This window comes from Sinocyclocheilus anshuiensis, unplaced genomic scaffold (assembly GCF_001515605.1).
Source record: "Sinocyclocheilus anshuiensis isolate Anshui unplaced genomic scaffold, SAMN03320099.WGS_v1.1 scaffold1755, whole genome shotgun sequence".
Classification (NCBI taxonomy): Eukaryota; Metazoa; Chordata; class Actinopteri; order Cypriniformes; family Cyprinidae; genus Sinocyclocheilus; species Sinocyclocheilus anshuiensis.
In genome coordinates, this window is record NW_015551087.1 from 188,917 (window position 1) to 208,815 (window position 19,899).

At 38.8% G+C, this 19,899-nt stretch overlaps 1 protein-coding gene and 1 long non-coding RNA gene across 3 annotated transcripts in view; one reads left to right on the forward strand and one right to left on the reverse strand.

The window, feature by feature from the left end:
- plcd3b (phospholipase C, delta 3b) overlaps positions 1 to 15,679 on the forward strand; it is a 102,348-nt gene extending 86,669 nt beyond the window's left edge. For both annotated transcript variants that reach the window (XM_016452629.1, XM_016452630.1), the window contains 6 exons: positions 1,441 to 1,591; positions 2,071 to 2,187; positions 2,273 to 2,451; positions 9,654 to 9,789; positions 15,200 to 15,349; positions 15,435 to 15,679. In XM_016452629.1, coding sequence (XP_016308115.1) covers positions 1,441 to 1,591; positions 2,071 to 2,187; positions 2,273 to 2,451; positions 9,654 to 9,789; positions 15,200 to 15,349; positions 15,435 to 15,568 — 867 coding nt within the window. In that variant the 3' untranslated portion in view covers positions 15,569 to 15,679. The remainder of the gene's footprint in view (positions 1 to 1,440; positions 1,592 to 2,070; positions 2,188 to 2,272; positions 2,452 to 9,653; positions 9,790 to 15,199; positions 15,350 to 15,434) is intronic.
- A 2,499-nt stretch (positions 15,680 to 18,178) lies between these two features.
- Positions 18,179 to 18,912, reverse strand: LOC107662573 (uncharacterized). The gene is made up of 2 exons (XR_001631231.1): positions 18,713 to 18,912; positions 18,179 to 18,561 (listed from the first exon to the last, which is right to left on the reverse strand). It is a non-coding gene; the product is annotated as an uncharacterized LOC107662573 (long non-coding RNA).
- Between the last annotated feature and the right edge of the window lie 987 nt (positions 18,913 to 19,899).

Sequence of the window (19,899 nt, forward strand, 5' to 3'; positions counted from 1 at the left end):
TTGAGGCACCCCAACACTGCACATTTTGCATGTCTCCTTAATCAAACACACCTGATTCAGGTCATCAGCTTATTAGTAGAGACTCAAAGACCTGAAATGCAAAATGTGCAGTGTTTGGGGGCTCCAGGAACTTGGTTAAGAATCACTGATATGTATGTTTGTATACATGGGGGGGTGAATGAACAGCGCTTTTTCCCACACCCAATACCCACAACTGAGGTGGCCTTGAGCAAGGCATCTAACCTCCAATTGCTCCCCAGGTGCTGCAGCAATAATGGCTGCCCCCCCTGCTGCGAGTGTGTGCCCACAGTGTGTGCATGTGCTCACTACTCACTGCTCCTAATGTGTGTGCACTAACTTGGATGGGTTAAATGCAGAGGACAAATTCTGAGTATGGGTTACCAATCCAGTGGAATTTCTATAAGTGAGATTTGTGCGGCCGCCGGCTGGTCGTCGCCGTCCACTTTTGCCAGATTCTACAATTTAGACGTCCCTGCCATTTGTGGTTAAAAAGTATATAAAATGTTATTTTATTTTTTTAGAAAATGACAGATCGTTTCACTAGATAAGACCCTTATTCCTTGGCTGGGATTATGTATAGCCCTTTGAAGCTGCACTGAAACTGCAATTTGGATGTTCAAACCATTGGGCACCATAGAAGTCCATTATATGGAGAAAAATCCTGGAATGTTTTCCTCAAAAACCCTAAATTCTTTGTGACTGAAGACAGAAAGACATAAACATCTTGGATGACATGGGGGTGAGTAAATTATCAGGAAATTTTTATTCTTGTGGTGAACGGATCCTTTAATATATGATCACCAGAGTGGATAGATGGATGGATCGTGACCTGAGCAGCACACACTTCAGGTAAGGATGGGATTAACAGGGAGTCCCTGTTAATCAGGATGAACACTCAGAGTGAAGGGTTGTCAAAGAGGAGCGTTGTGTGATTGTGCTTGGGGAGCCTGGTGAGCCTGTGACAATAATATAATATAAATTAATATAATAAATATAATTAATATAATATAATATTAAACATTACTTTCTATCCTGCATTATGTACTGTTCTATTTCTAGTTGTTTTACTATATTTAAATTTATTTTAATTAATTAACTTATTAATTTGCTCATTTATATTAATTTATTCCTTTGATAGCAAAGCTGAATTTTCAGAAGCCATTACTTCAGTCTTCAATGTCACATGATCCTGATTTGTTGCTCAAGAAACATTTCTTATTATTAATAATGTTGAAAACAGCTGTGCTGCCTAATATTTTTGTGGAAACAGTTACCATACTTGGCTTTCATGTCACTTCACTTTACTTCACATGCTATCACTACTCATTTCATATCATCATCAGCATCATCATCATCATCATCCTCACTTTTGTATTTTTAGACCACTAAGTTTTTTTTTTTGCTTTTGCTTTTCCTCAGAGGGACTGCAAATTGAGTCCAGAGCTGTCTGATCTGGTGGTGTATACCCACAGTGTTGCTTTCAAACAGTTTGATCCATGTGCCAAGAAACCTCCCAATGAAATATCCTCGTTCTCTGAGAGTGATGCGTTGAAACTAATCAAAGAATCAGGTACTATATGCAAGTGCATGTTTGGGAGTGTGTTTATTCAGTCTACAGATACTTTCTTCCCTGTGGACTTTCAAAAAAAGTATTTTAAAACATTTCTATCTCACAGAGTAATCTCCTCCACATATCAAATGATATATTGTGTTTATTAACATTCTGCAATGAAGATATAATTAAAACAATTTTGGAATAAAATAACTTAATCTTTTGTCATGTTATGTATTATTTTATGTATCTTTAACTACACACAATTAAATATGTTTGTTGCATAATTCGATGGAAATGACAAAGATGTGTATACAGAAGTGATATTTGCCTTGATTGTTTTTCCACACATAACATCAACAAGTAAAACATCACATCTACAGTAAAAACAAATGTAACTTTAACAGTAAATCAAAGATAAATATTTTCTCTTATTTTTTTGTTTGTTTGTTTGTTTGTTTGAATGGGTCCAAAATGGCTCTTTCTTTTTTTCATAGGGAAGTTGTTTGTACGTCACAACAGCATGCAACTGAGCAGGATCTACCCGTCTGGTCAGCGTGTGCAATCCTCCAACTACAACCCTCAAGACATGTGGAATGCTGGTTGTCAGATGGGTAAACATTTAAGCAAAGAAAACATGCAAATGACTGTGTAGTCCACATTTATAAACAACTGACAAATAATGAAATTATTTTACAGTGGCATTGAACTTCCAAACCCAATGTGAAGAGATGGACCTAAACAGAGGCCGTTTTTTACCAAACGGCCGCTGTGGCTACTTGCTAAAACCAAGCTTTATGTGCCAGCCTGATTCAGAGTTTAACTCAGAAAACACTGGTGGAGGCCCTGGCCACAATCCAACACTGCTTACTATCAAGGTATGCTGTAGCACTAAACAGAGAGGTCTTTATCAAAGCAAAACCTCACGACGCTCCATGATGTCACAGTGGCTATGTTTACATGCACAATTTTTGTTTCAATCAGACTGAATTCATTCCGATTGATGAATCTGAATTTAGTGTTTACATGAACGCTAAATAAAGTGATTGGGTTGATGTGCACGTTTATATGTCACAAGCTTCAAATCGGAATAGATTTTTTTGGACATGCGCACACTGCACAAATATAGAGTTTCTCACTGTTTGCACATAATAACCACTCTCCTACACGGTTTCTTTATTTGTTTTTAACAGCAGAATTAATATTTATCCATTTATGGATAAATATACATATAAACCGCTGTGCCGTGCTCCTCATATTTATAACGCAGTAAAAATGCCCCTCCCCGTGCCCAAAATGGGTTGCCTGTGGATGAGAATCCAAAACAAGGACTGGTGGATGGTTGTTCTGCTCCACTTCACAGTTGCCGAGTGAAAGGAGAGTTTTATAATGACAGGACATGCATTTATACAACACTTTATTCAAAAGGAAGAACTGCTCGTTCTGCACGTCATACGTATTTCTGCATCATTGCACATGCGCAGTCCTTTCAGTTTCGGGGTTCAATCCGATCGAGTGTTTACATGCACTCTCAATCATATTAGAAAAGGAATAAACCAACCCCTTCAATCCAATCAAAATTTCATTCTGATCGAGCTCAATCGGATCAATTAAGGTGTTTACATGAAGGCTTTTCAGTTCGATTGAGCCGTCAATCCGATTACAAACGGATTATTTGGTTGCATGTAAATGTAGCCAGTGTTACACATTTGACTTCCAAATATGTCTGGCAAAAATTGTCTGATGATGTATTATAATGAAATGTACAGTGCGAACATAAATGAGAACACCTTCTGAATAAATACAAAAGATGTATTTTCTTAATGATCACTTATATGATTCATGGAAAGATGGCAAAATTGAAATGCATTAAACATATACTTAACCCTAAAAAGGGCCCTTTCCTGGGGGATACAGACATTTGAGAGGCTGTGGGGAGAGTGTAGGTCTCATTTCTTGGTTTCATGTTGAAAGGGTGTTTGTTGAGAATATTTAGATCTGGTCACTTTATTAAAACATTCTTTGGTTAGCTCATGGACAGCATTTAAAAACAACATGACCACCAGTAGAGGGAAATCTACTAACCTTCAGATAAAAGTTGATATATTTCACATATTTTCAATATTTGGATGGGACTTGCATGTTTAAAAAGTTGTTGTTAAGCATTAGCTAATTACGTTTATATTGGAATTTTATTAATTAAATTTTTATATTTTTCATAATCTGTCTGTAAATGTCGCCCCTTTGGGGGTATACATTACCTGAAAAAAGAATGGTTTAAATGTTTTAATTACATTTAAAAAAAAATGTATTCTCGCATAAATTAAACTAAACATTCTTTGTAAAATTCTGTTGAACAATAATGTCAGTTTCTGAATATATTATCCTACTGCAGTGGTACTCACACCTGTCCTGGAGTACCCCCAGCCCTGCACATTTTGTATGTCTCCCTCATCTATCACACCAGATTCAACTTATCAGCTCATTAGTGGAGACTGCAAGACCTGAAGTGGGTGTATCAGATATAGGGAGACATACAAAATGTGCAGTGCTGGGGGTACTTCGTGGAGAGGTTTGAGAACCATTGTCCTACTGTATCATATTTAATATGCTAATTTCTAGGGTCTACACCGTGTGCACAATTATTAGGCAAGTTGTATTTTTGAGGATTAATTTTATTATTGAACAACTACAGCGCTCTCGCTCAATCCAAAATGTTAATAAACCTCAAATCTGAATATTTAATAAAGTAAAAGTGAGGTTTTGGCTTTCTTAGGAGAATATCTATGTGGACAATTATTGAGCAACTATTAGTGTGCAGAATTATTATCCAACTAAATGAAAAACGAACATTTTCCCATCTCACTTGTTTATTTTCATCTGTAAAAGTGAAAATAATAAACAATCAACTCAATTTACAAATAAACATTTCTGACATAAAAAAAATAAAAAAATAAAAATCAGTGACCAATATAGCCACCCAACAACAGTCATAAGCCTTCCATTCATGGAGTCTTGTCAGTTTTCTTGATCTGTTGACGATCAACTTTTTGTGCAGCAGCAACCACAGCTTCCAGACACTGTTCAGAGTGTTCTGTGCCATGTACTGTTTTCCTTCACCGTAAATCTTCCATTTAAGAAGGGCCCACAAGTTCTCAATAGGGTTTAGATCAGGTGAGGAAGGGGGCCATGTCATTATTCATTCATCTTTAAGGTCTTTACTGGCTAGCCACGCAGTGGAGTACTTCGATGCATGCGATGGAGCATTGTCCTGCTTAAAAATCATGGTCTTCTTGAAAGATGCAGACTTTTTCCTGTACCACTGCTTGAAGAAAGTGTCTTCTAAAAACTGGCAGTAGGTTTGGGAGTTGATTTTGAGTCCATCTTCAACCCAAAAAGGTCCAACTTGCTCATCTTTAATAATACCAGCCCATACCAGTACCCCACTTCCACCTTGCAGGCGTCTGAGTTGAAGTGGAACTCTGTGACCCTTACTGATCCAGCCATGGTCTCATCCATCTGGTCCGTCAAGAGTCACTCTCATCGCATCAGTCCATATAACCTTTGAAAAATCTGTCTTCAGATATTTCTTGGCCCAGTCTTGACGTTTCAACTTATGTGTCTTGTTTAGTGGTGGTCGGGTTTCAACCTTCCTTACCTTGGCCATGTTTCTGAGCACTGAACACCTTGTACTTCTGGGCACTCCAGGTAGGTTGCAGTTCTGGAATATGACAGCACTGGAGGATAATGGGTTCCTGGTAACTTCACGTTTGATTCTTCTCAAATCAAGAAGCTGCCTAATAATTATGCACACCTTGATATAGGGTGTTGATCTCCTTAGGCCACACCCTCCCTCGTTACACAAATACACATCACCACAAATAGAATATGCTTAAATCCAATATGCATTCGAGTTTATACAGCTTGGAGTTGGAAAATATGCATACAAATGATGATATGGTCAAAATACTCACTTGCCTAATAATTCTGCACACAGTGTATGCTGTGTGTGTGTGTGTGTGTGTGTGTGTATGAAATATGATACTCAACAACAAACATGCAAATATATGCATATGTGTTTTTTTGTTGAGTATCATATTTATACATCAGGCTTTTATATCTCATATATGCAATTCATTGCAAATTGATGATAATTGAGAGATGGACAAATAAATGTTCCCCAAAAGTCTGTTGTGTCACATTTACATTAACATGAAAAAAATAAGTTTTATTTTTTTACATTAAAAATGATGTATGAATAATCAAGTCAAGTTGCTTCAGTCCAGTAAATGTTAATCTTACATTTACTTTATAAAAATCATTAAAGATTTATGAGCAATAAAAGACTTTACTTGATAAAAAAAAGCATGAACTATCAATCAAAGTGTCACGCACTTGTTGAAGGTAGGTGCACGAAGACGAAGGTAATCCAAATAACATTTCACAGTAATCCAAGATGAAGATTCGTACAAAACACAGGGTAACACAAGCAGCATACACAACTAAAAACCGGCAGCTAACTGAACTGAAAGGGGAACTTAAGTAGGGTGAGATAACGAGGGACAGACAAGTGAGGGTGATAACTAATCAAACACAGGTGAACTGAATGAACTAATCAAAGGACAACAGAAACTAAATGAAAACACAACAAAATAAGTCCATGACTGTGACAGTACTTCCCCCTCCGGCCAGGTTTGACTTTGCGCCGTAACAAAAACAACAAAGGAGGGATGGAGGGGACTAAGGAGGAGGACAAAGTGGTGGAGTTGGGAAGGTAACAGGGGATGGCGAAGGACAAGCAGGAACGCAGGCAAGTGGATGACCAAGGTGGCGATGACGGAGGGAGGAACCATGGAGGATCAGATGGAGGGAGGAGCCAGGATGGAGACAGGAGGAGCCAGGACAGATCAGACGGAGGGAGGAGCCAGGGCGGGTCAGACGGAGGGAGGAGCCAGGTTGGAGACAGGAGGGACTTGGAGTAGGAGGACCCAGGCGGGACCCAGACCACAGCCAATATGATGGCCCACGGTGGAGTCGATGGAGGGAGGAGCCATGGTGGAGGAATGGCAGATGACTCCAGGGGGCCGACCGTCAGTGGCAGAGCAGGTGGGAGAGGAGCCCGAGGCAGAGACGGAGAGCCGACGATCCAGGGCGACGGGGAGGATACGGAGGGCCAAGGCGGAGCAGATGGCTCAGGCTACCAAGGCATAGGCGGGGATCCGGAAGGCTGCGGTGTACATAGGACCAAGTTGGAGCTGGATGGAGGGAGGAGCCCAACGGAGCTGGTGGGACGGATCGACGAGGCACAGCCAGAGGATTGAAGTCCTGAGGCGATGGCGGGTCGACAACTGACCAAGGCGGAGCCGGAGGGACGAGGGAGCCCGGCGGAGCTGGTGGACTGACGGGCCACGGCGGAGAGGAGAGAGCTAGGGATTATGAGCCATGGTGGAGCCACTGGGTCAACAGGCCGAGGCGGAGTCTGGGACTCAGAGGCTGGAGGTGGAGATAAGGGATCCTCCAGCCAGTACGCCGATGGAGACTGGCAGACCCGCAGCAATCCCACATCACAGATGGTGGGCTGAGGGTGAGCTCAGGGGCTGACAGGAGACAGCGGAGGTGGTGGTGAGGACTGATGAAGAGGTGGTGGGAGAGGGAGGCTGGGTGGGAGTTTTGAGCAGTCCGTGGGTTCAGGGATGGTGTGTGCTGCCCACACACACCAGATGGCCACTCCCAGCACTGGGAGCGCCAGAGATAGGGAAACGACCTACATGGTCGAGACAGGACAGACAGATAGTTCAGGACAGACAGACAGTTCAGGGCAGATAGACAGTTCAGGGCAGACAAACAGTTCGGGCAGACAGACTGTTCAGGGCAGACAAACAGTTAAAAAACGGCCTCCTTGGCCATAACAGGACAGGCAGAGATTTCAGATGATGATGGAAGAAGACTGGGTAGTCCCGAATAAGTCCTGCTTAAGCTCACCCTCAGCGGTGGAACAGTGGGCGGGGCTTTCCTCCATGCCCTCACTCTCCACAGTATCATCCATCGTTGCCGGCTCTCGCACCTGGTCAGATGATTCATGAGGCTCTTGCTCTGGGGCGACCCTCAGCTCTGTCACTCCTGGTGGCGATGGCTCGTCGATCGTGGCGGGCTTAGGCTCTCCGTCCACGGTGGGCTCGGGCAAGCGCTCCGCGTAGCGGGGTGATGGTTGGCTGGGCTCTGGGTCCAGAGTGGGGCTGGCGAGATCCTCATCGACATAATAAGGAGTCAGTGGTGAGTTGCAGCTCGCCAGCACCCACTCCACGAAGGCGGTGAAATCCCCTCGAGGACCGTCTTTGGACAACTGCTCTCTGCACGCGGTGTTGAGGCTCGCTATGTAGAACGAGCAGAGCGCGTTGTCCAGGTAGCTGGTATTGTTGGCAATGTCCAGAAATAGTCTGGTGTGGTCCTCGAGGGCAAGTTCCCCCAGCTCCAGCAGGAGGAGGAGGAATTCGGGGCGATCCATAAACAAAAAAATAAAAGACTTTCAAAAACAAGAAAACAAATGAGGGGAAACACTTAACTCTTTGTTGGGCCAGTTATTCTGTCATGCTCTTGTTGAAGGAAGGCGCACGAAGACGAAGGTAATCCAAATAACATTTAATAGTAATCCAAGATGATGAAGATTCGTACAAAATACAGGGTAACACAAACAGCATACACAACTAATAACCAGCAGCTAACTGAACAGAAAGGGGAATTTAAGTAGGGTGAGATAATGAGGGACAGGCAGGTGAGGATGATAACTAATCAAACACAGGTGAACTGAATGAACTAATCAAAGGACGACAGAAACTAAATGAAAACACAACAAAAGAAGTCCACGACTGTGACACAGAGGACAGAAGACATGAAGTAGATTGTGTACAACAGGTTTTTTAACAAAGTTTTGGTCATATTGATAATTTATAGGCCCTAGAAATGTGCATATTAAATATGATACAGTAGGCTAATATATTCAGAAATTAGCATTATACTTATTCTTCAACAGAATAAAAAAAAAAATAATAAAAAAAGTTTAGTTTAAGGAATGCGGGAATGAATGTTTTTAAAGATTTGGCTAAAATACTGTTAGATAAACACTCTTTTCATAGCTTTTGCTGGCTCTGAGACACTTGCTTGATATTTCTCCTGCTCTTTTTCTAGCAAAAAAATCATTCATCACTAAATGAAAGCTTAAAGAGAAGGCCTTCTTGTTTCAGGGGCCTTGTCACAAGTCCATTGTTTTTTAATTTATGTGTTACTTTTGCTATGTTTTTGCAACACATTTGATCACTTTGATAAGAAAATGTTTTTTTTTTTTTCTTGAATAATTTTGACTTGCTTGTTTGGTAAATGATCAAGCAGACATGCTGGAAAATACTGTATCTCTAAAGAACCCTAACATGTCTTCTGAGTAAAGAGTAATTGCTGAATTTGTTAAGTTTCAGAGGGGATGTACTCATTATGCTGTGCACTGTAGGAGAAAAAGTGTGAAAGTGACGTGACATGTAGCCAAGTATGGTGCCCATACTAGGAATTAGTGCTCTGCATTTAACCCATCCTAAGTGCACACACACAGCAGTGAACACACACACACCCGGAGCAGTGGGCAGCCATTTATGCTTCGGCTCCCGGGGAGCAGTTGGGAATTCAGTGCCTTGCTCAAGGGCACCTCAATCGTGGTATTGAAGGTGGAAGAGAGCACTGTACATTCACACCCCCCCACCTTCCTGCCGGACCTGAGACTCAAACTCGCAACCTTTGGGTTACGAGTCCGACTCTCTAACCATTAGGCCACAACTTCCCGTTTATTGTGAATTCAATAAAATAGCTGTACATCATAACTCACTTTAAACAAAGCGTGTGAGCAAACATCATCATTCACTTTAGTCAAAGAGTGTGACAACAACTACACTGGTCATTTTCCAAATGCTTCAGTCTTTTTTGGTGGAAAACAATCTGATATTTAAGTACATTTCAATAACATTGTGGCAGCATCCATTCCCATATTTTTAAATGTTTTATTGCCATACATGCTCATATTTTTGTCTCGTTTCAGGTGATTTCAGCCCAGCAGCTGCCTAAACCTGACAAAGAGAAGCTCAGCTCAATTGTAGACCCTCTTGTATGGGTGCAGACTTATGGGGCTCCCAAAGATAACAACACAAAGAAGACGCACCGCATCGGCAATAATGGTACTTCAGAATTATTAGAGGGAACCTACTGTATCTGTTAGTTTTCTTCTTCTTCTTTTTCATATACTTCTTCTTCTACTTCTTCTATGGCAGCCCATAGAACCACTTGTGGGAAAGTTATAAAATTTAGCACACAGATAGATGACAGTCCGAACCATACCCACAGCAAATTTGGACTCTCTAACTCAAACCCTGTAGTGCCACCAACAGTTCAAATTTATACTCATGTTTATGCTTATAACTTCTGAGCCGTAAGGGTATTTTTCCCTCTGATTCCTTGCCTCAAGGTGATTTGATTGTACCCAGTGACGTCATTATCCATCATGATTTTTCAACCATTTTGATCTTTTTCGAACTCGTCCTAGACGGTTTGTCTGATTTTCACCAAAATTCAGACCATGCTGGTAAAAAGTTATGGACATCAAGTCAAACCATTCTCAAACAAAGCGTGAACGAATTCCATGCCAAAATGATTGTGAGGCAATCTCCAATTCTTTAGCGTATTCAAACCAAACTTGATGTGTGTTATAACAAACATGACCTGAGGGTACCTGCACTCTTTCAGCAGGATATATAAAAAAAATTATATTTTTGCTTTTAACATCTGAACTGTTTGGCCAAAAATCACAAGTCTAGTCTCTTTAGATTTGGTGTGACACCCGAGTTGAACGATACCCAATTTTCCCATGTCAGCCATTTTGAAATTTTCCCGAATGCATTGGCGTATCATTACAAAAAAAAAAATGCCAATAGCTTTTTATTAGTTTTGCCTATTATCATGAGACTGGTCTTGATAGATTCCATGGATCATGCCGAGAACATCGATATGAATTATCCTATAATCTGCAAAACTTCCTGTTCGCCATTTAGATTTTCTTTGAAAACCCACTTATTCAAACTCTTCCTAGATGATTGGTCTGATTTTCCCCAAATTCGACTCATCTTTAGACCATGTCGGTAAAAAGTCATGGATCTTGTGCTGATGGACAAAACGGTTTTCGTTTATTTGATGGCATGATGTCAACGAATTTGATGGCATGATGCCAAACTGCATCTGAGGCTGTATCTGTGCAAAGCTATGACATATTAACACCAAACTTTGTTTGTCACCTCACTCTGACAACACCACATCAATTTGTTAACAGCGTCACATATTGGTCAAAAGTGATAAACCAGTAAATTATGTTACTAATGATTGTTTTAATGATTTTTCAGCCATTTTTACTAAATGTATCTTAAAATAATAATAATAATAATAATTTGTTACATTTATATAGTGCTTTTCTGGGTACTCAACACGCTTTATATGAAAGCGGGGGAATCTCCTTAACCACCACCAGTGTGCAGCATCCACCTGGATGATGCGACGGCAGCCATAGTGCGCCAGAACGCCCACCACACACCAGCTTATTGGTGGAGAGGAGACAGAGTGATGAAGCCAATCAGTGTATGGGGATGATTAGGAGGCCATGATGGTCAGAGGCCAATGGGCAAATTTGGCCAGGATGCCGGGGTTATACCCCTACTCTTTTTCGAAGGACATCCTGGGATTTTTAATGACCATAGAGAGTCGGGACCTCGGTTTAACGTCTCATCCGAAGGACAGAAAAAATGGCTTTAATTACTCATTGCTGCAGTTGGTCTGACGCTCCCTGCCATACTTAGCTCATCATTTTGCCACTGTTGTGCTTGGCCCTGTAATTGCTGCTTGCAGCTATATTTCTTCTTCTTCTTCTTCTTCTTTTTCTTCTTCCTCCACTCTTGAGTCTATGGCAGTCCATAGAAACGCTTGATGGAAAGTTATGAAATTTGGCACATGAAAAGAGGACCATCCCAACATTAACCATAGTATGTTTGGAGCATCAAACTCCCTAGCAACACCAACAGGTCAAATTTGCACTCATGTTTCTGCTAATAACTTATGAACTGCAAGGGCTAGAAAGAAGATTATTTTATAAAGATTTCTTCCTCTGATTCTTTGGCTCATGCCAAATCAAGACATACCATAATTTAAATGTTTAGTGATCAAGATTTTATTCAATTTAGAATTTTCTGAAATATTAACTTTTTCCAAACCCTTCCTAAGCGGTTTGTCTGATTTGCACCAAAATTGTCTCAGGTCATCTTCAGACCATGCTGGTAAAAAAATATCAAAAGATTTTCAATAGACCAAACCGTTTTCGTAAAGTATGTTAACAAATTTGACAAGTTCACACAAAAACGGACATGGGGCTATATCTCGACAACACTTTAGCAAATTCTAACCAAACTTGGTATGTGTTATACCAGGCATGACCTGAGGGCACACGAGTAGTTTCGGCACAGCGCGACCTACTGATCAAAAGATATTTAAAAAATGACATTTTTGCTTATAATTTCTGAACAGTTAGTAAAAATCATAAGATTGATTGTTAGATTCGGAGCGGCATACCAAATCGAATGGTACCCAGTTTTTCCTTTATTGGCTTGAGCATAGACCAATTAGAATTTTTTTTTTTTTTTTTTGGGCGTTGACCATTTTGTGTTTTGTAGTAAAATGCTGTATCAACAAATGTCTTTAACAGGTGTTTCCATCCTTGCTCCTGGAGAGCTACCATACTGCAGAGTTCAGCTCTAACCCTAATCAAACAATCCTGAACCAGCTAATCAAGGTGTTCAAGGGTGTATTCCAGAAAGGAGGTTCAACAAACTCGGAGTTAAAACTTGAACTCTGAGTTGACTTACTCTGAGATTGGAAACAATGAGTTTTCGGTTTCTGAACAGCTGATCAGAGTTAGTTCAATCCACTCTGAGTATGTTGACTCTGAGTTTAGCGCGTGAAAGAAAAGAAAATAAAAAAAAATATGGCAGCAGAAAAAAAAATTAACATAAAAGCACAATTCAATCAGGTAAAGCTTCATGCATAAAATGGGTGTAGGCTAAATATTTGACATTCAATAAATATCATTCAGTGTATATCTATTTCAATGTGCAGCAGCTTTTTCCACATAGTCTAATGCTTTTTCACATAATTAAATGTTCTCTAATCCAACATGCTATTTCTTTTTTATAAATGAAATATATTTCTTAATTAGGGTAATGAAAAAACATTTGACTTCTATTCAGAAGCCAACAGCAAGAAGGCAGAGACTCGTAAAATGGGGGGAGAACCTGCACCAGCATCACTGACAGATGAAGAGGAGATTGCCACAATACCAATATTAAAATCCAACAGGGAAAATAATAATTTGTTGCTTTTGTATTTGTAGAACATAAAGATGACCAAATAAATTGTGAATAATTTGTGTTTATTTAACAGCTGTGGTGGTGGTTACGGCATAAATCTTGCACTACCATTCCATCTGGCATCCTTCCATTCCATACAGTAGCCTAATCAGCTTCATTTTCAGAAGGTGTGATGGTGAGAATGTGTGTGTAATCAATGCTTCCAACCACACTGGAAATCCTAAAGGAAATTCTAATTATTAGGTTACTTAGAGGTTGCAACAAGATGTTATCAAGTGAATATGCATGTGGATATGGCAAAATAAATAAATTAGATCAAATTAAATTAAATCCTCTCCTGATGTAAATGTAATTCCCCGCGAATGAATGCAACCTACAGGATCCCTTATAAAAAGACATGCCAATTTTGTCACATTTACCGTGTCTGCATGATGAAAATGAAAGTGGTCCGGTAAGAAAAATAATCTTGTTTCCATTTTCATTAAGATTATCTTTCTTACCCTGCTGGCAATTAATTAGACTTGTTTACCCCCAGGAAACAAGACTAAATATCGTTTATATTTTTTTCTTATATAGAAAATGCATCATGATTTAAGAATTTTTAGATATTTGAACTTGAAATAAGGCAAAAATCTCAGCAATAAAAACCATTTTTGCAGCGTGAATGAATGAATGAGGTATTTAAACATCGCTTACTCTTTAAAAAGGGGGAGGAGACCGAAAGAAACTCTGGGTTTACCGAAGAAAACCTGCTCTCGACCATGTTAGGTTCACAGAGTAAGTTACTATGGTAACTTACCGAGAGGTTTAGTTTTGTCTTTTATTGGAACCGAAAACACTGAGTTTCCCTTTTCTGGGGTTAACAAACTCTGAGTTTCCAACAAAAACCACTTTCTGGAATTCACCCCTGCTCCCGACCAGGTTAGGTTCACAGAGTAAGTTACTATGGTAACTTACCGAGAGGTTTAGTTTTGTCGGAAACTCAGAGTCTGTTTACCCCAGATCTATTCCGCCAAGACCAAATACATTAACATTGTCATGTACATTAGCATGCCAATCCCTCCGAGAGTTGTCATGACAGAAATACAGAGTTCTGGCATGAAACTCTAGATGGCGCAGTCTGATAGGTCTAACTCAATCTGAACTAATGACATCATTATCACATGGCACAGCTGATTGGTTCTCTCCTGTATCGGTAGCCAATGAGCTCGCTGCTCAACATTCAAATATATGACTAGTGCTTGCTGTAGCAGTTGCAGCTTGCTTCAGAAACCCTCCACCTTCCCCAGCTCCACCTATATAGATCTGCTACGAGGTGATTCAAATGCTATATAGGGGTTATTTCATGTATGTTATGTTTGCAGCAGCAATATCTCTTACATGCCCACAGCAGCATGTTGTGGATGTATTGGAGGTAGCAAGTCTCGGTACTTGCTCTGCCGCAGGAGCAGCAGCAGCAATATCTCTTACATGCCCACAGCAGCATGTTGTGGATGTATTGGAGGAGCATCCGCTGCACATTGAAATAGACACTGAGTATTTATTGAATGTCAAATGTTTGTAAAGTCATGTAACCTACACCCATGACCCTTTTACACTTGAAGCTCTACCTGCTTGAATTGTTTTTATGTTTAATTTTTTTCTGCTGCCACGTTTGTTTGGTTTTTTTTCTTTTCTTTTTTGCCTGTGGAATACCATGAAAATTAATATTAGTTCAATAATTTAAGTGATTAAGAATTAAAGTGACGTATTGACTTGGAATTATGCGGTCGTCTTTTTGTCGGGTGTTGTTGCCATGGTGAATCATAATTTCGGAGCTCCATTGATCATGGCTTTTCATAGTCGTGGTGCATGCGCTAAACTCAGAGTCAACCTACTCAGAGTCGATTGAACTAACTCAGTTCAGCTCTTCTGAAACCGAAAACTCAGAGTTCAAGTTTCAACTCAGAGTTTGTTGAACCTCCTTTCTGGAATACACCCCTAGGGTACTTGATGATTACAGACAGGTGTGTTGAAGCAGGGTTGGAACGGAAGTCTGCAGGAAGGTAGCTCTCCAGGAGCAGGGTTGGAGACCCCTGTTCTTTAATGAGTAGCCTCTGTTGTGTTTGGTTCCTTAATTGCTGCTTGTAGCTATATTTTTATTTGTTATTATTATATGTTAATAAAAATGTATTATTCTCCTCAGGCTTCAACCCCAGATGGGACTGCACCTTTAAGTTCCAGCTTCATGTGCCAGAGCTGGTATTAGTACGCTTTAAGGTTGAAGACCATGACTACGCCACCAAGAATGATTTTCTGTGTCAGTTTACACTTCCTTTCACAAGCATGCGGACAGGTATGATTTGTTGATATATTTTTTTTACTGAACACAAACTACTCTGTTGTGACTGCACACTCATTCTACAACATCTGTTCTGCAGGTTACAGACATGTTCATCTGCTGCAGGCAGATGGCTCTAGCATGTCTCCCTCCAGTCTCTTCATCCACGTTAAAATCACACCATGCTACAGCAGCCCTGCTGGACAAGTGGGCACTCATAGTGACAGAGAATGAAGCAATGAGTTGAAGCACCTGAATTGCCCCTTATTTGGGAAATTACATATTTTATATCAAATCTGAGAGCCAAAACTGCCACCACCGAGTGTGAGACAAGTTATAATTTATTTAAAAATGGTGCAGAAGCCATTTCACACTTTGAAAAATGTTTGTCTTGTTCTCCAGTAAAAATAAGTAAATCTCCTCAAAATGTTCATTTTACCTATGTAAAATTTGATTCTATAATCAAAATGCCAAGATGGAATACAGTGTAAAATAGCAAGATGTGTCTTGAATTAAGTTAACTCTTATATTTTGAGTATAATTGTGACAATTATGTATATCATTTGACTGGAAAACAAGGTTGTATGTTCAAGAAAATTATTATTACTATTATTATTATTAATATTATTATTAAAAATATGTATGAGTGATATTGCGTTTATACAACAGTTCGACGGAACGTGTGCAATTAAACAAGAAACAACGGAGTGCCTAATAAAACCCTCTTTTGTGCGGAACTACTTCCTTCTGCCACGGATTCAAAGCTCAAGTTGACAGTTTATATATATATATATATATGTGTGTGTGTATATGTGTGTGTGCAGATGTAAGCATATTCCAAAGGTACAATGTTAATGCTGTTATGTAATGTCTTTAAATGGCAAAGCAATACATTTGATATGCACCAGCCCATGTTATATAAATATTGTTACATTTCCTAATGAAACGTTTTATTATGCAGCAGAATTGACCCAGAGATGAAGCATATTTGTATATGTTATGTTGAGAATCGTTAAGCCAGTGTAATCCTTATGTACTTAAAGCTCTCTAAAACTACTGCACTTAGATGTCAACACAAAGACAAGTAAAGAAAAAAAAAGATTTTATTTGATGTGTGTCATATTGCCAAGTTAACTCTAAAACCTTTTAAACTTTTATGTTAAAATATTTACAGCATTTAACTTGTGTAACAGCTATTTAGTCAGTTTCTCAAATTTTTTTTTTTATCATATATTTATAGAATAGTTATTTTGGGGTTTATTTCTCTGTCTCGAAGTGCAGTTTTGGCTTCAGTAATTTTAGTCAAATTAGAAATGCTTGAAAATGCTATGATCTGTTTATTTTGATATACATGTTACCCAATTGGCCAATATGATATTAATATTAATGAACATAATCAATGCCAAGTGCTCTGTCATATAGTCATTTTAAAAAAGCTAAAGAGTCATGAAATGGAGAATCAAAATATTCTTGATATTTAGACACGAGATTTTTCTACATTGAAAACATAATGCAAGTTTCAGAACTCAAACTAACTCCCCAATAAGAATTATTATTTTCTACCCTTCTGAAATGCCCAGATTTAAAATCTTAAGAATCATGACATCACTATTCTCCTCAACACGCCCCTTAACGTGCGTCATCATCATATGTAATCAAGAAGGTGTGTTCTGAACAACGTATGTCTGTCCATCAATCACAATACTGCTGTTAGGTAAAGAAGCTCCTTTTTGGTGCAGTATAATGTGCATTATATAAAGTAACCTAGAGAAACATCAAATAAAAATCTGATACTGTATTTCATGACCATCATGTTTTGTAAACAAAGATTGAGGAATTTGATGAAATGTTTGAGTTTCAAGTTTTTTTTTTTGTTTTTTTTTTCTCAACAGGTAAGCGAAACTTAAGGTAAAAGTATTCCTAATATGTTGGACCTTTTATTGAAAGTTGCCTACATGTTGAGGCTAGGGATGGGCGATACCACTTATTTTGTTTTCGATACGATACCGATATTTTTCAAGGCAGTATCGTCAATATCGATACCGATTCGATACTTCTGAACTAAACTTTTAAATTATGAAATTTATTAAATTATTAAATTACTAAGAGTAAAATGGGTAATGATAATCACTTAACTTTTTGTTTAAAATGCATTTTAACATTCAATACGCCTTAATGGTAACTTATTAGGTTATATTTTTTGTTTACACATGGTTCAAATATGTTTTTTGTTTACACATTATTCAAATCTATAAATACTTGCTTTCTTATGGTACTTTTGGGAAACGCAGCCCTGTGTGAATGCACTGTCAGAAGTGAGTGAATGCTCTCTGATTGATTAGTTCTGTCTTGCAACATTTGCGTGTGTTCAGATGAGCAGGAAAATAGTTCTATCCTACACAGTTACTCGCTAACAAAGGGTATTCGTGCAATTCAATGCATATTGTATGCATTATTATTTTTTTGTTAAATAAACAAAATCACTGGTAAATAAAACACATCTTAGTATCGATATTTTTTGTTTGAGTATCGATACTTTCGATACTCGCGTCAGTATCGATATATCGATACTTCGGATCGATACGCCCATCCCTAGTTGAGGCATGCCTTCACTTTTATAGACCCGTAAGAGCTGTGTTTGTGTTGTTTGAGTTAGTTGAAGTGTACCACATGAAAGGGGCATTTGCAAAGGTTGTTTGAAAACTTACTTTATTTTTGTAGTTCCACTAGATGACACTAGTAGCGCAGAAACTGCCTTTAATCTTGGCAGCTGTAATATTAAAAACAGTGATGTGTTAATATAGCCAGTTTGTCTGTTGCCAACTGTGCTCTTTCTTTTTTTTGTAAATTCTGCTCGAAAACACAATATTCTACACATGTCCAAGTACCTGAATGATTGCAGATAAATGTATTAGAAAATTACGGAAGTTCTAAGCGGCCATGCATTATTTTTGTTCCCTTCTTGTTTTCTCGTTATCAGGACTTAATTTTCTCGTGATCTCGACATAATGAGAGTGTTTTCTCGTTATAACGACTTAATTTTCTCGTGATATCGACATAACGAGTTGTTTTCTCATTATAACGACTTAATTTTCTCGTGATCTTGACATAACAAATCTAAGTTACAAAACTGCGCCAACAGGTGACACTATTGACCTGAATATAACTGATGGGGTGTTGTAGGCTGTATATCCACTTTACTGTACGCGTTTGGGATAGAATAGGACCTTCCTCGTGATCGCTTTCTCGTGATATCGACATAACAAATCTAAGTTACAAAACTGCGCCAACAGGTGACACTATTGACCTGAATATAACTGATGGGGTGTTGTAGGCTGTATATCCACTTTACTGTACGCGTTTGGGATAGAATAGGACCTTCCTCGTGATCGCTATAATTTGTGCAGTATTGTTCATTACTGACATTTAATTCATTCATAAATGTTAAATGCTTGAATCAATATGACTATTTTGTGTATTAAGTTCTTGCTAGATGCATGAGTTTCACCAACGCGTTCTGTGTCATAAAATAACTGCTTATTAAAACCAAGGTTGACGTCACTGTATTCTGTTTGCACCTATATATCTTTATTTGTGCTTCTTTGAGGTACATGCATGTCAGTTAATAAGCGGGGATGTTCTGTTTATCTACAGTAGGACGGGCTTCAACGACGTAGGCTATTTGTAATGTGCCTCTTTTCCTTATTATTAATCTTTATCGTTAATCATTAAATGTATATTGATAAGAAATGTGATTTATATGTAAAGTGTATAGGCTAATTTAATTCAGTGATGTTCTACAGTGTTGTAATCTTTTGTGTTTTCTACATTTCTTTGTGGAAACCACAAAAACACACATACACACACATATACACATACACATGAACCCTCAGGCAGACATACAGCAGTGACAGACAGCAACATATAATGGTGTCCTGTATGGAAAGATTTTTTCCAGCTGACAGCTGTCCATTTTCACCTGTACAAGTGAACAGAACACTGAGCATCGGCTATGGAAGGCGGCCGGGGTCCAAATGTCTTTAAACGGAAAGCGTGAAATGTGACCGTGTCAACACGCACAATTTGCCCGCGTTAACGCGGCAATTTTGAACGCGTTTCTTTTGTACGTGTAGACACGCACGTTTTGGCCGTGTTAAGGCGTTAGTTTTTGCCGCGTTTATTTGGTTCGTGTAAAGACGCACAGTTTGACCGCATTAAGACGACAATTTTGAACGTGTTTCTCAACCTAGCCGTGTTCAAACATGTTATATTTTTTAAAGCAGATTTAAGTCCAGATTTACCCACATATTCCTATTTTTATCTTTGCTTTACTTATATCTGCTGTGCTAAAGTAAATTAATAAATGTTAAATTAAATGTCATTAAGTAAATGCTAATGATCCATATTGCACAATTATTAATTGTAACATCTATTTATGTTATTGAATGTTTGTTTTAAGTTATACAGGCCTATCATTTTCGAAAGTATATATAACTTTACACAGAACATATTATAACTGAATATACATATACTTAGACATAAAAATGAATAAAATATTTATATTT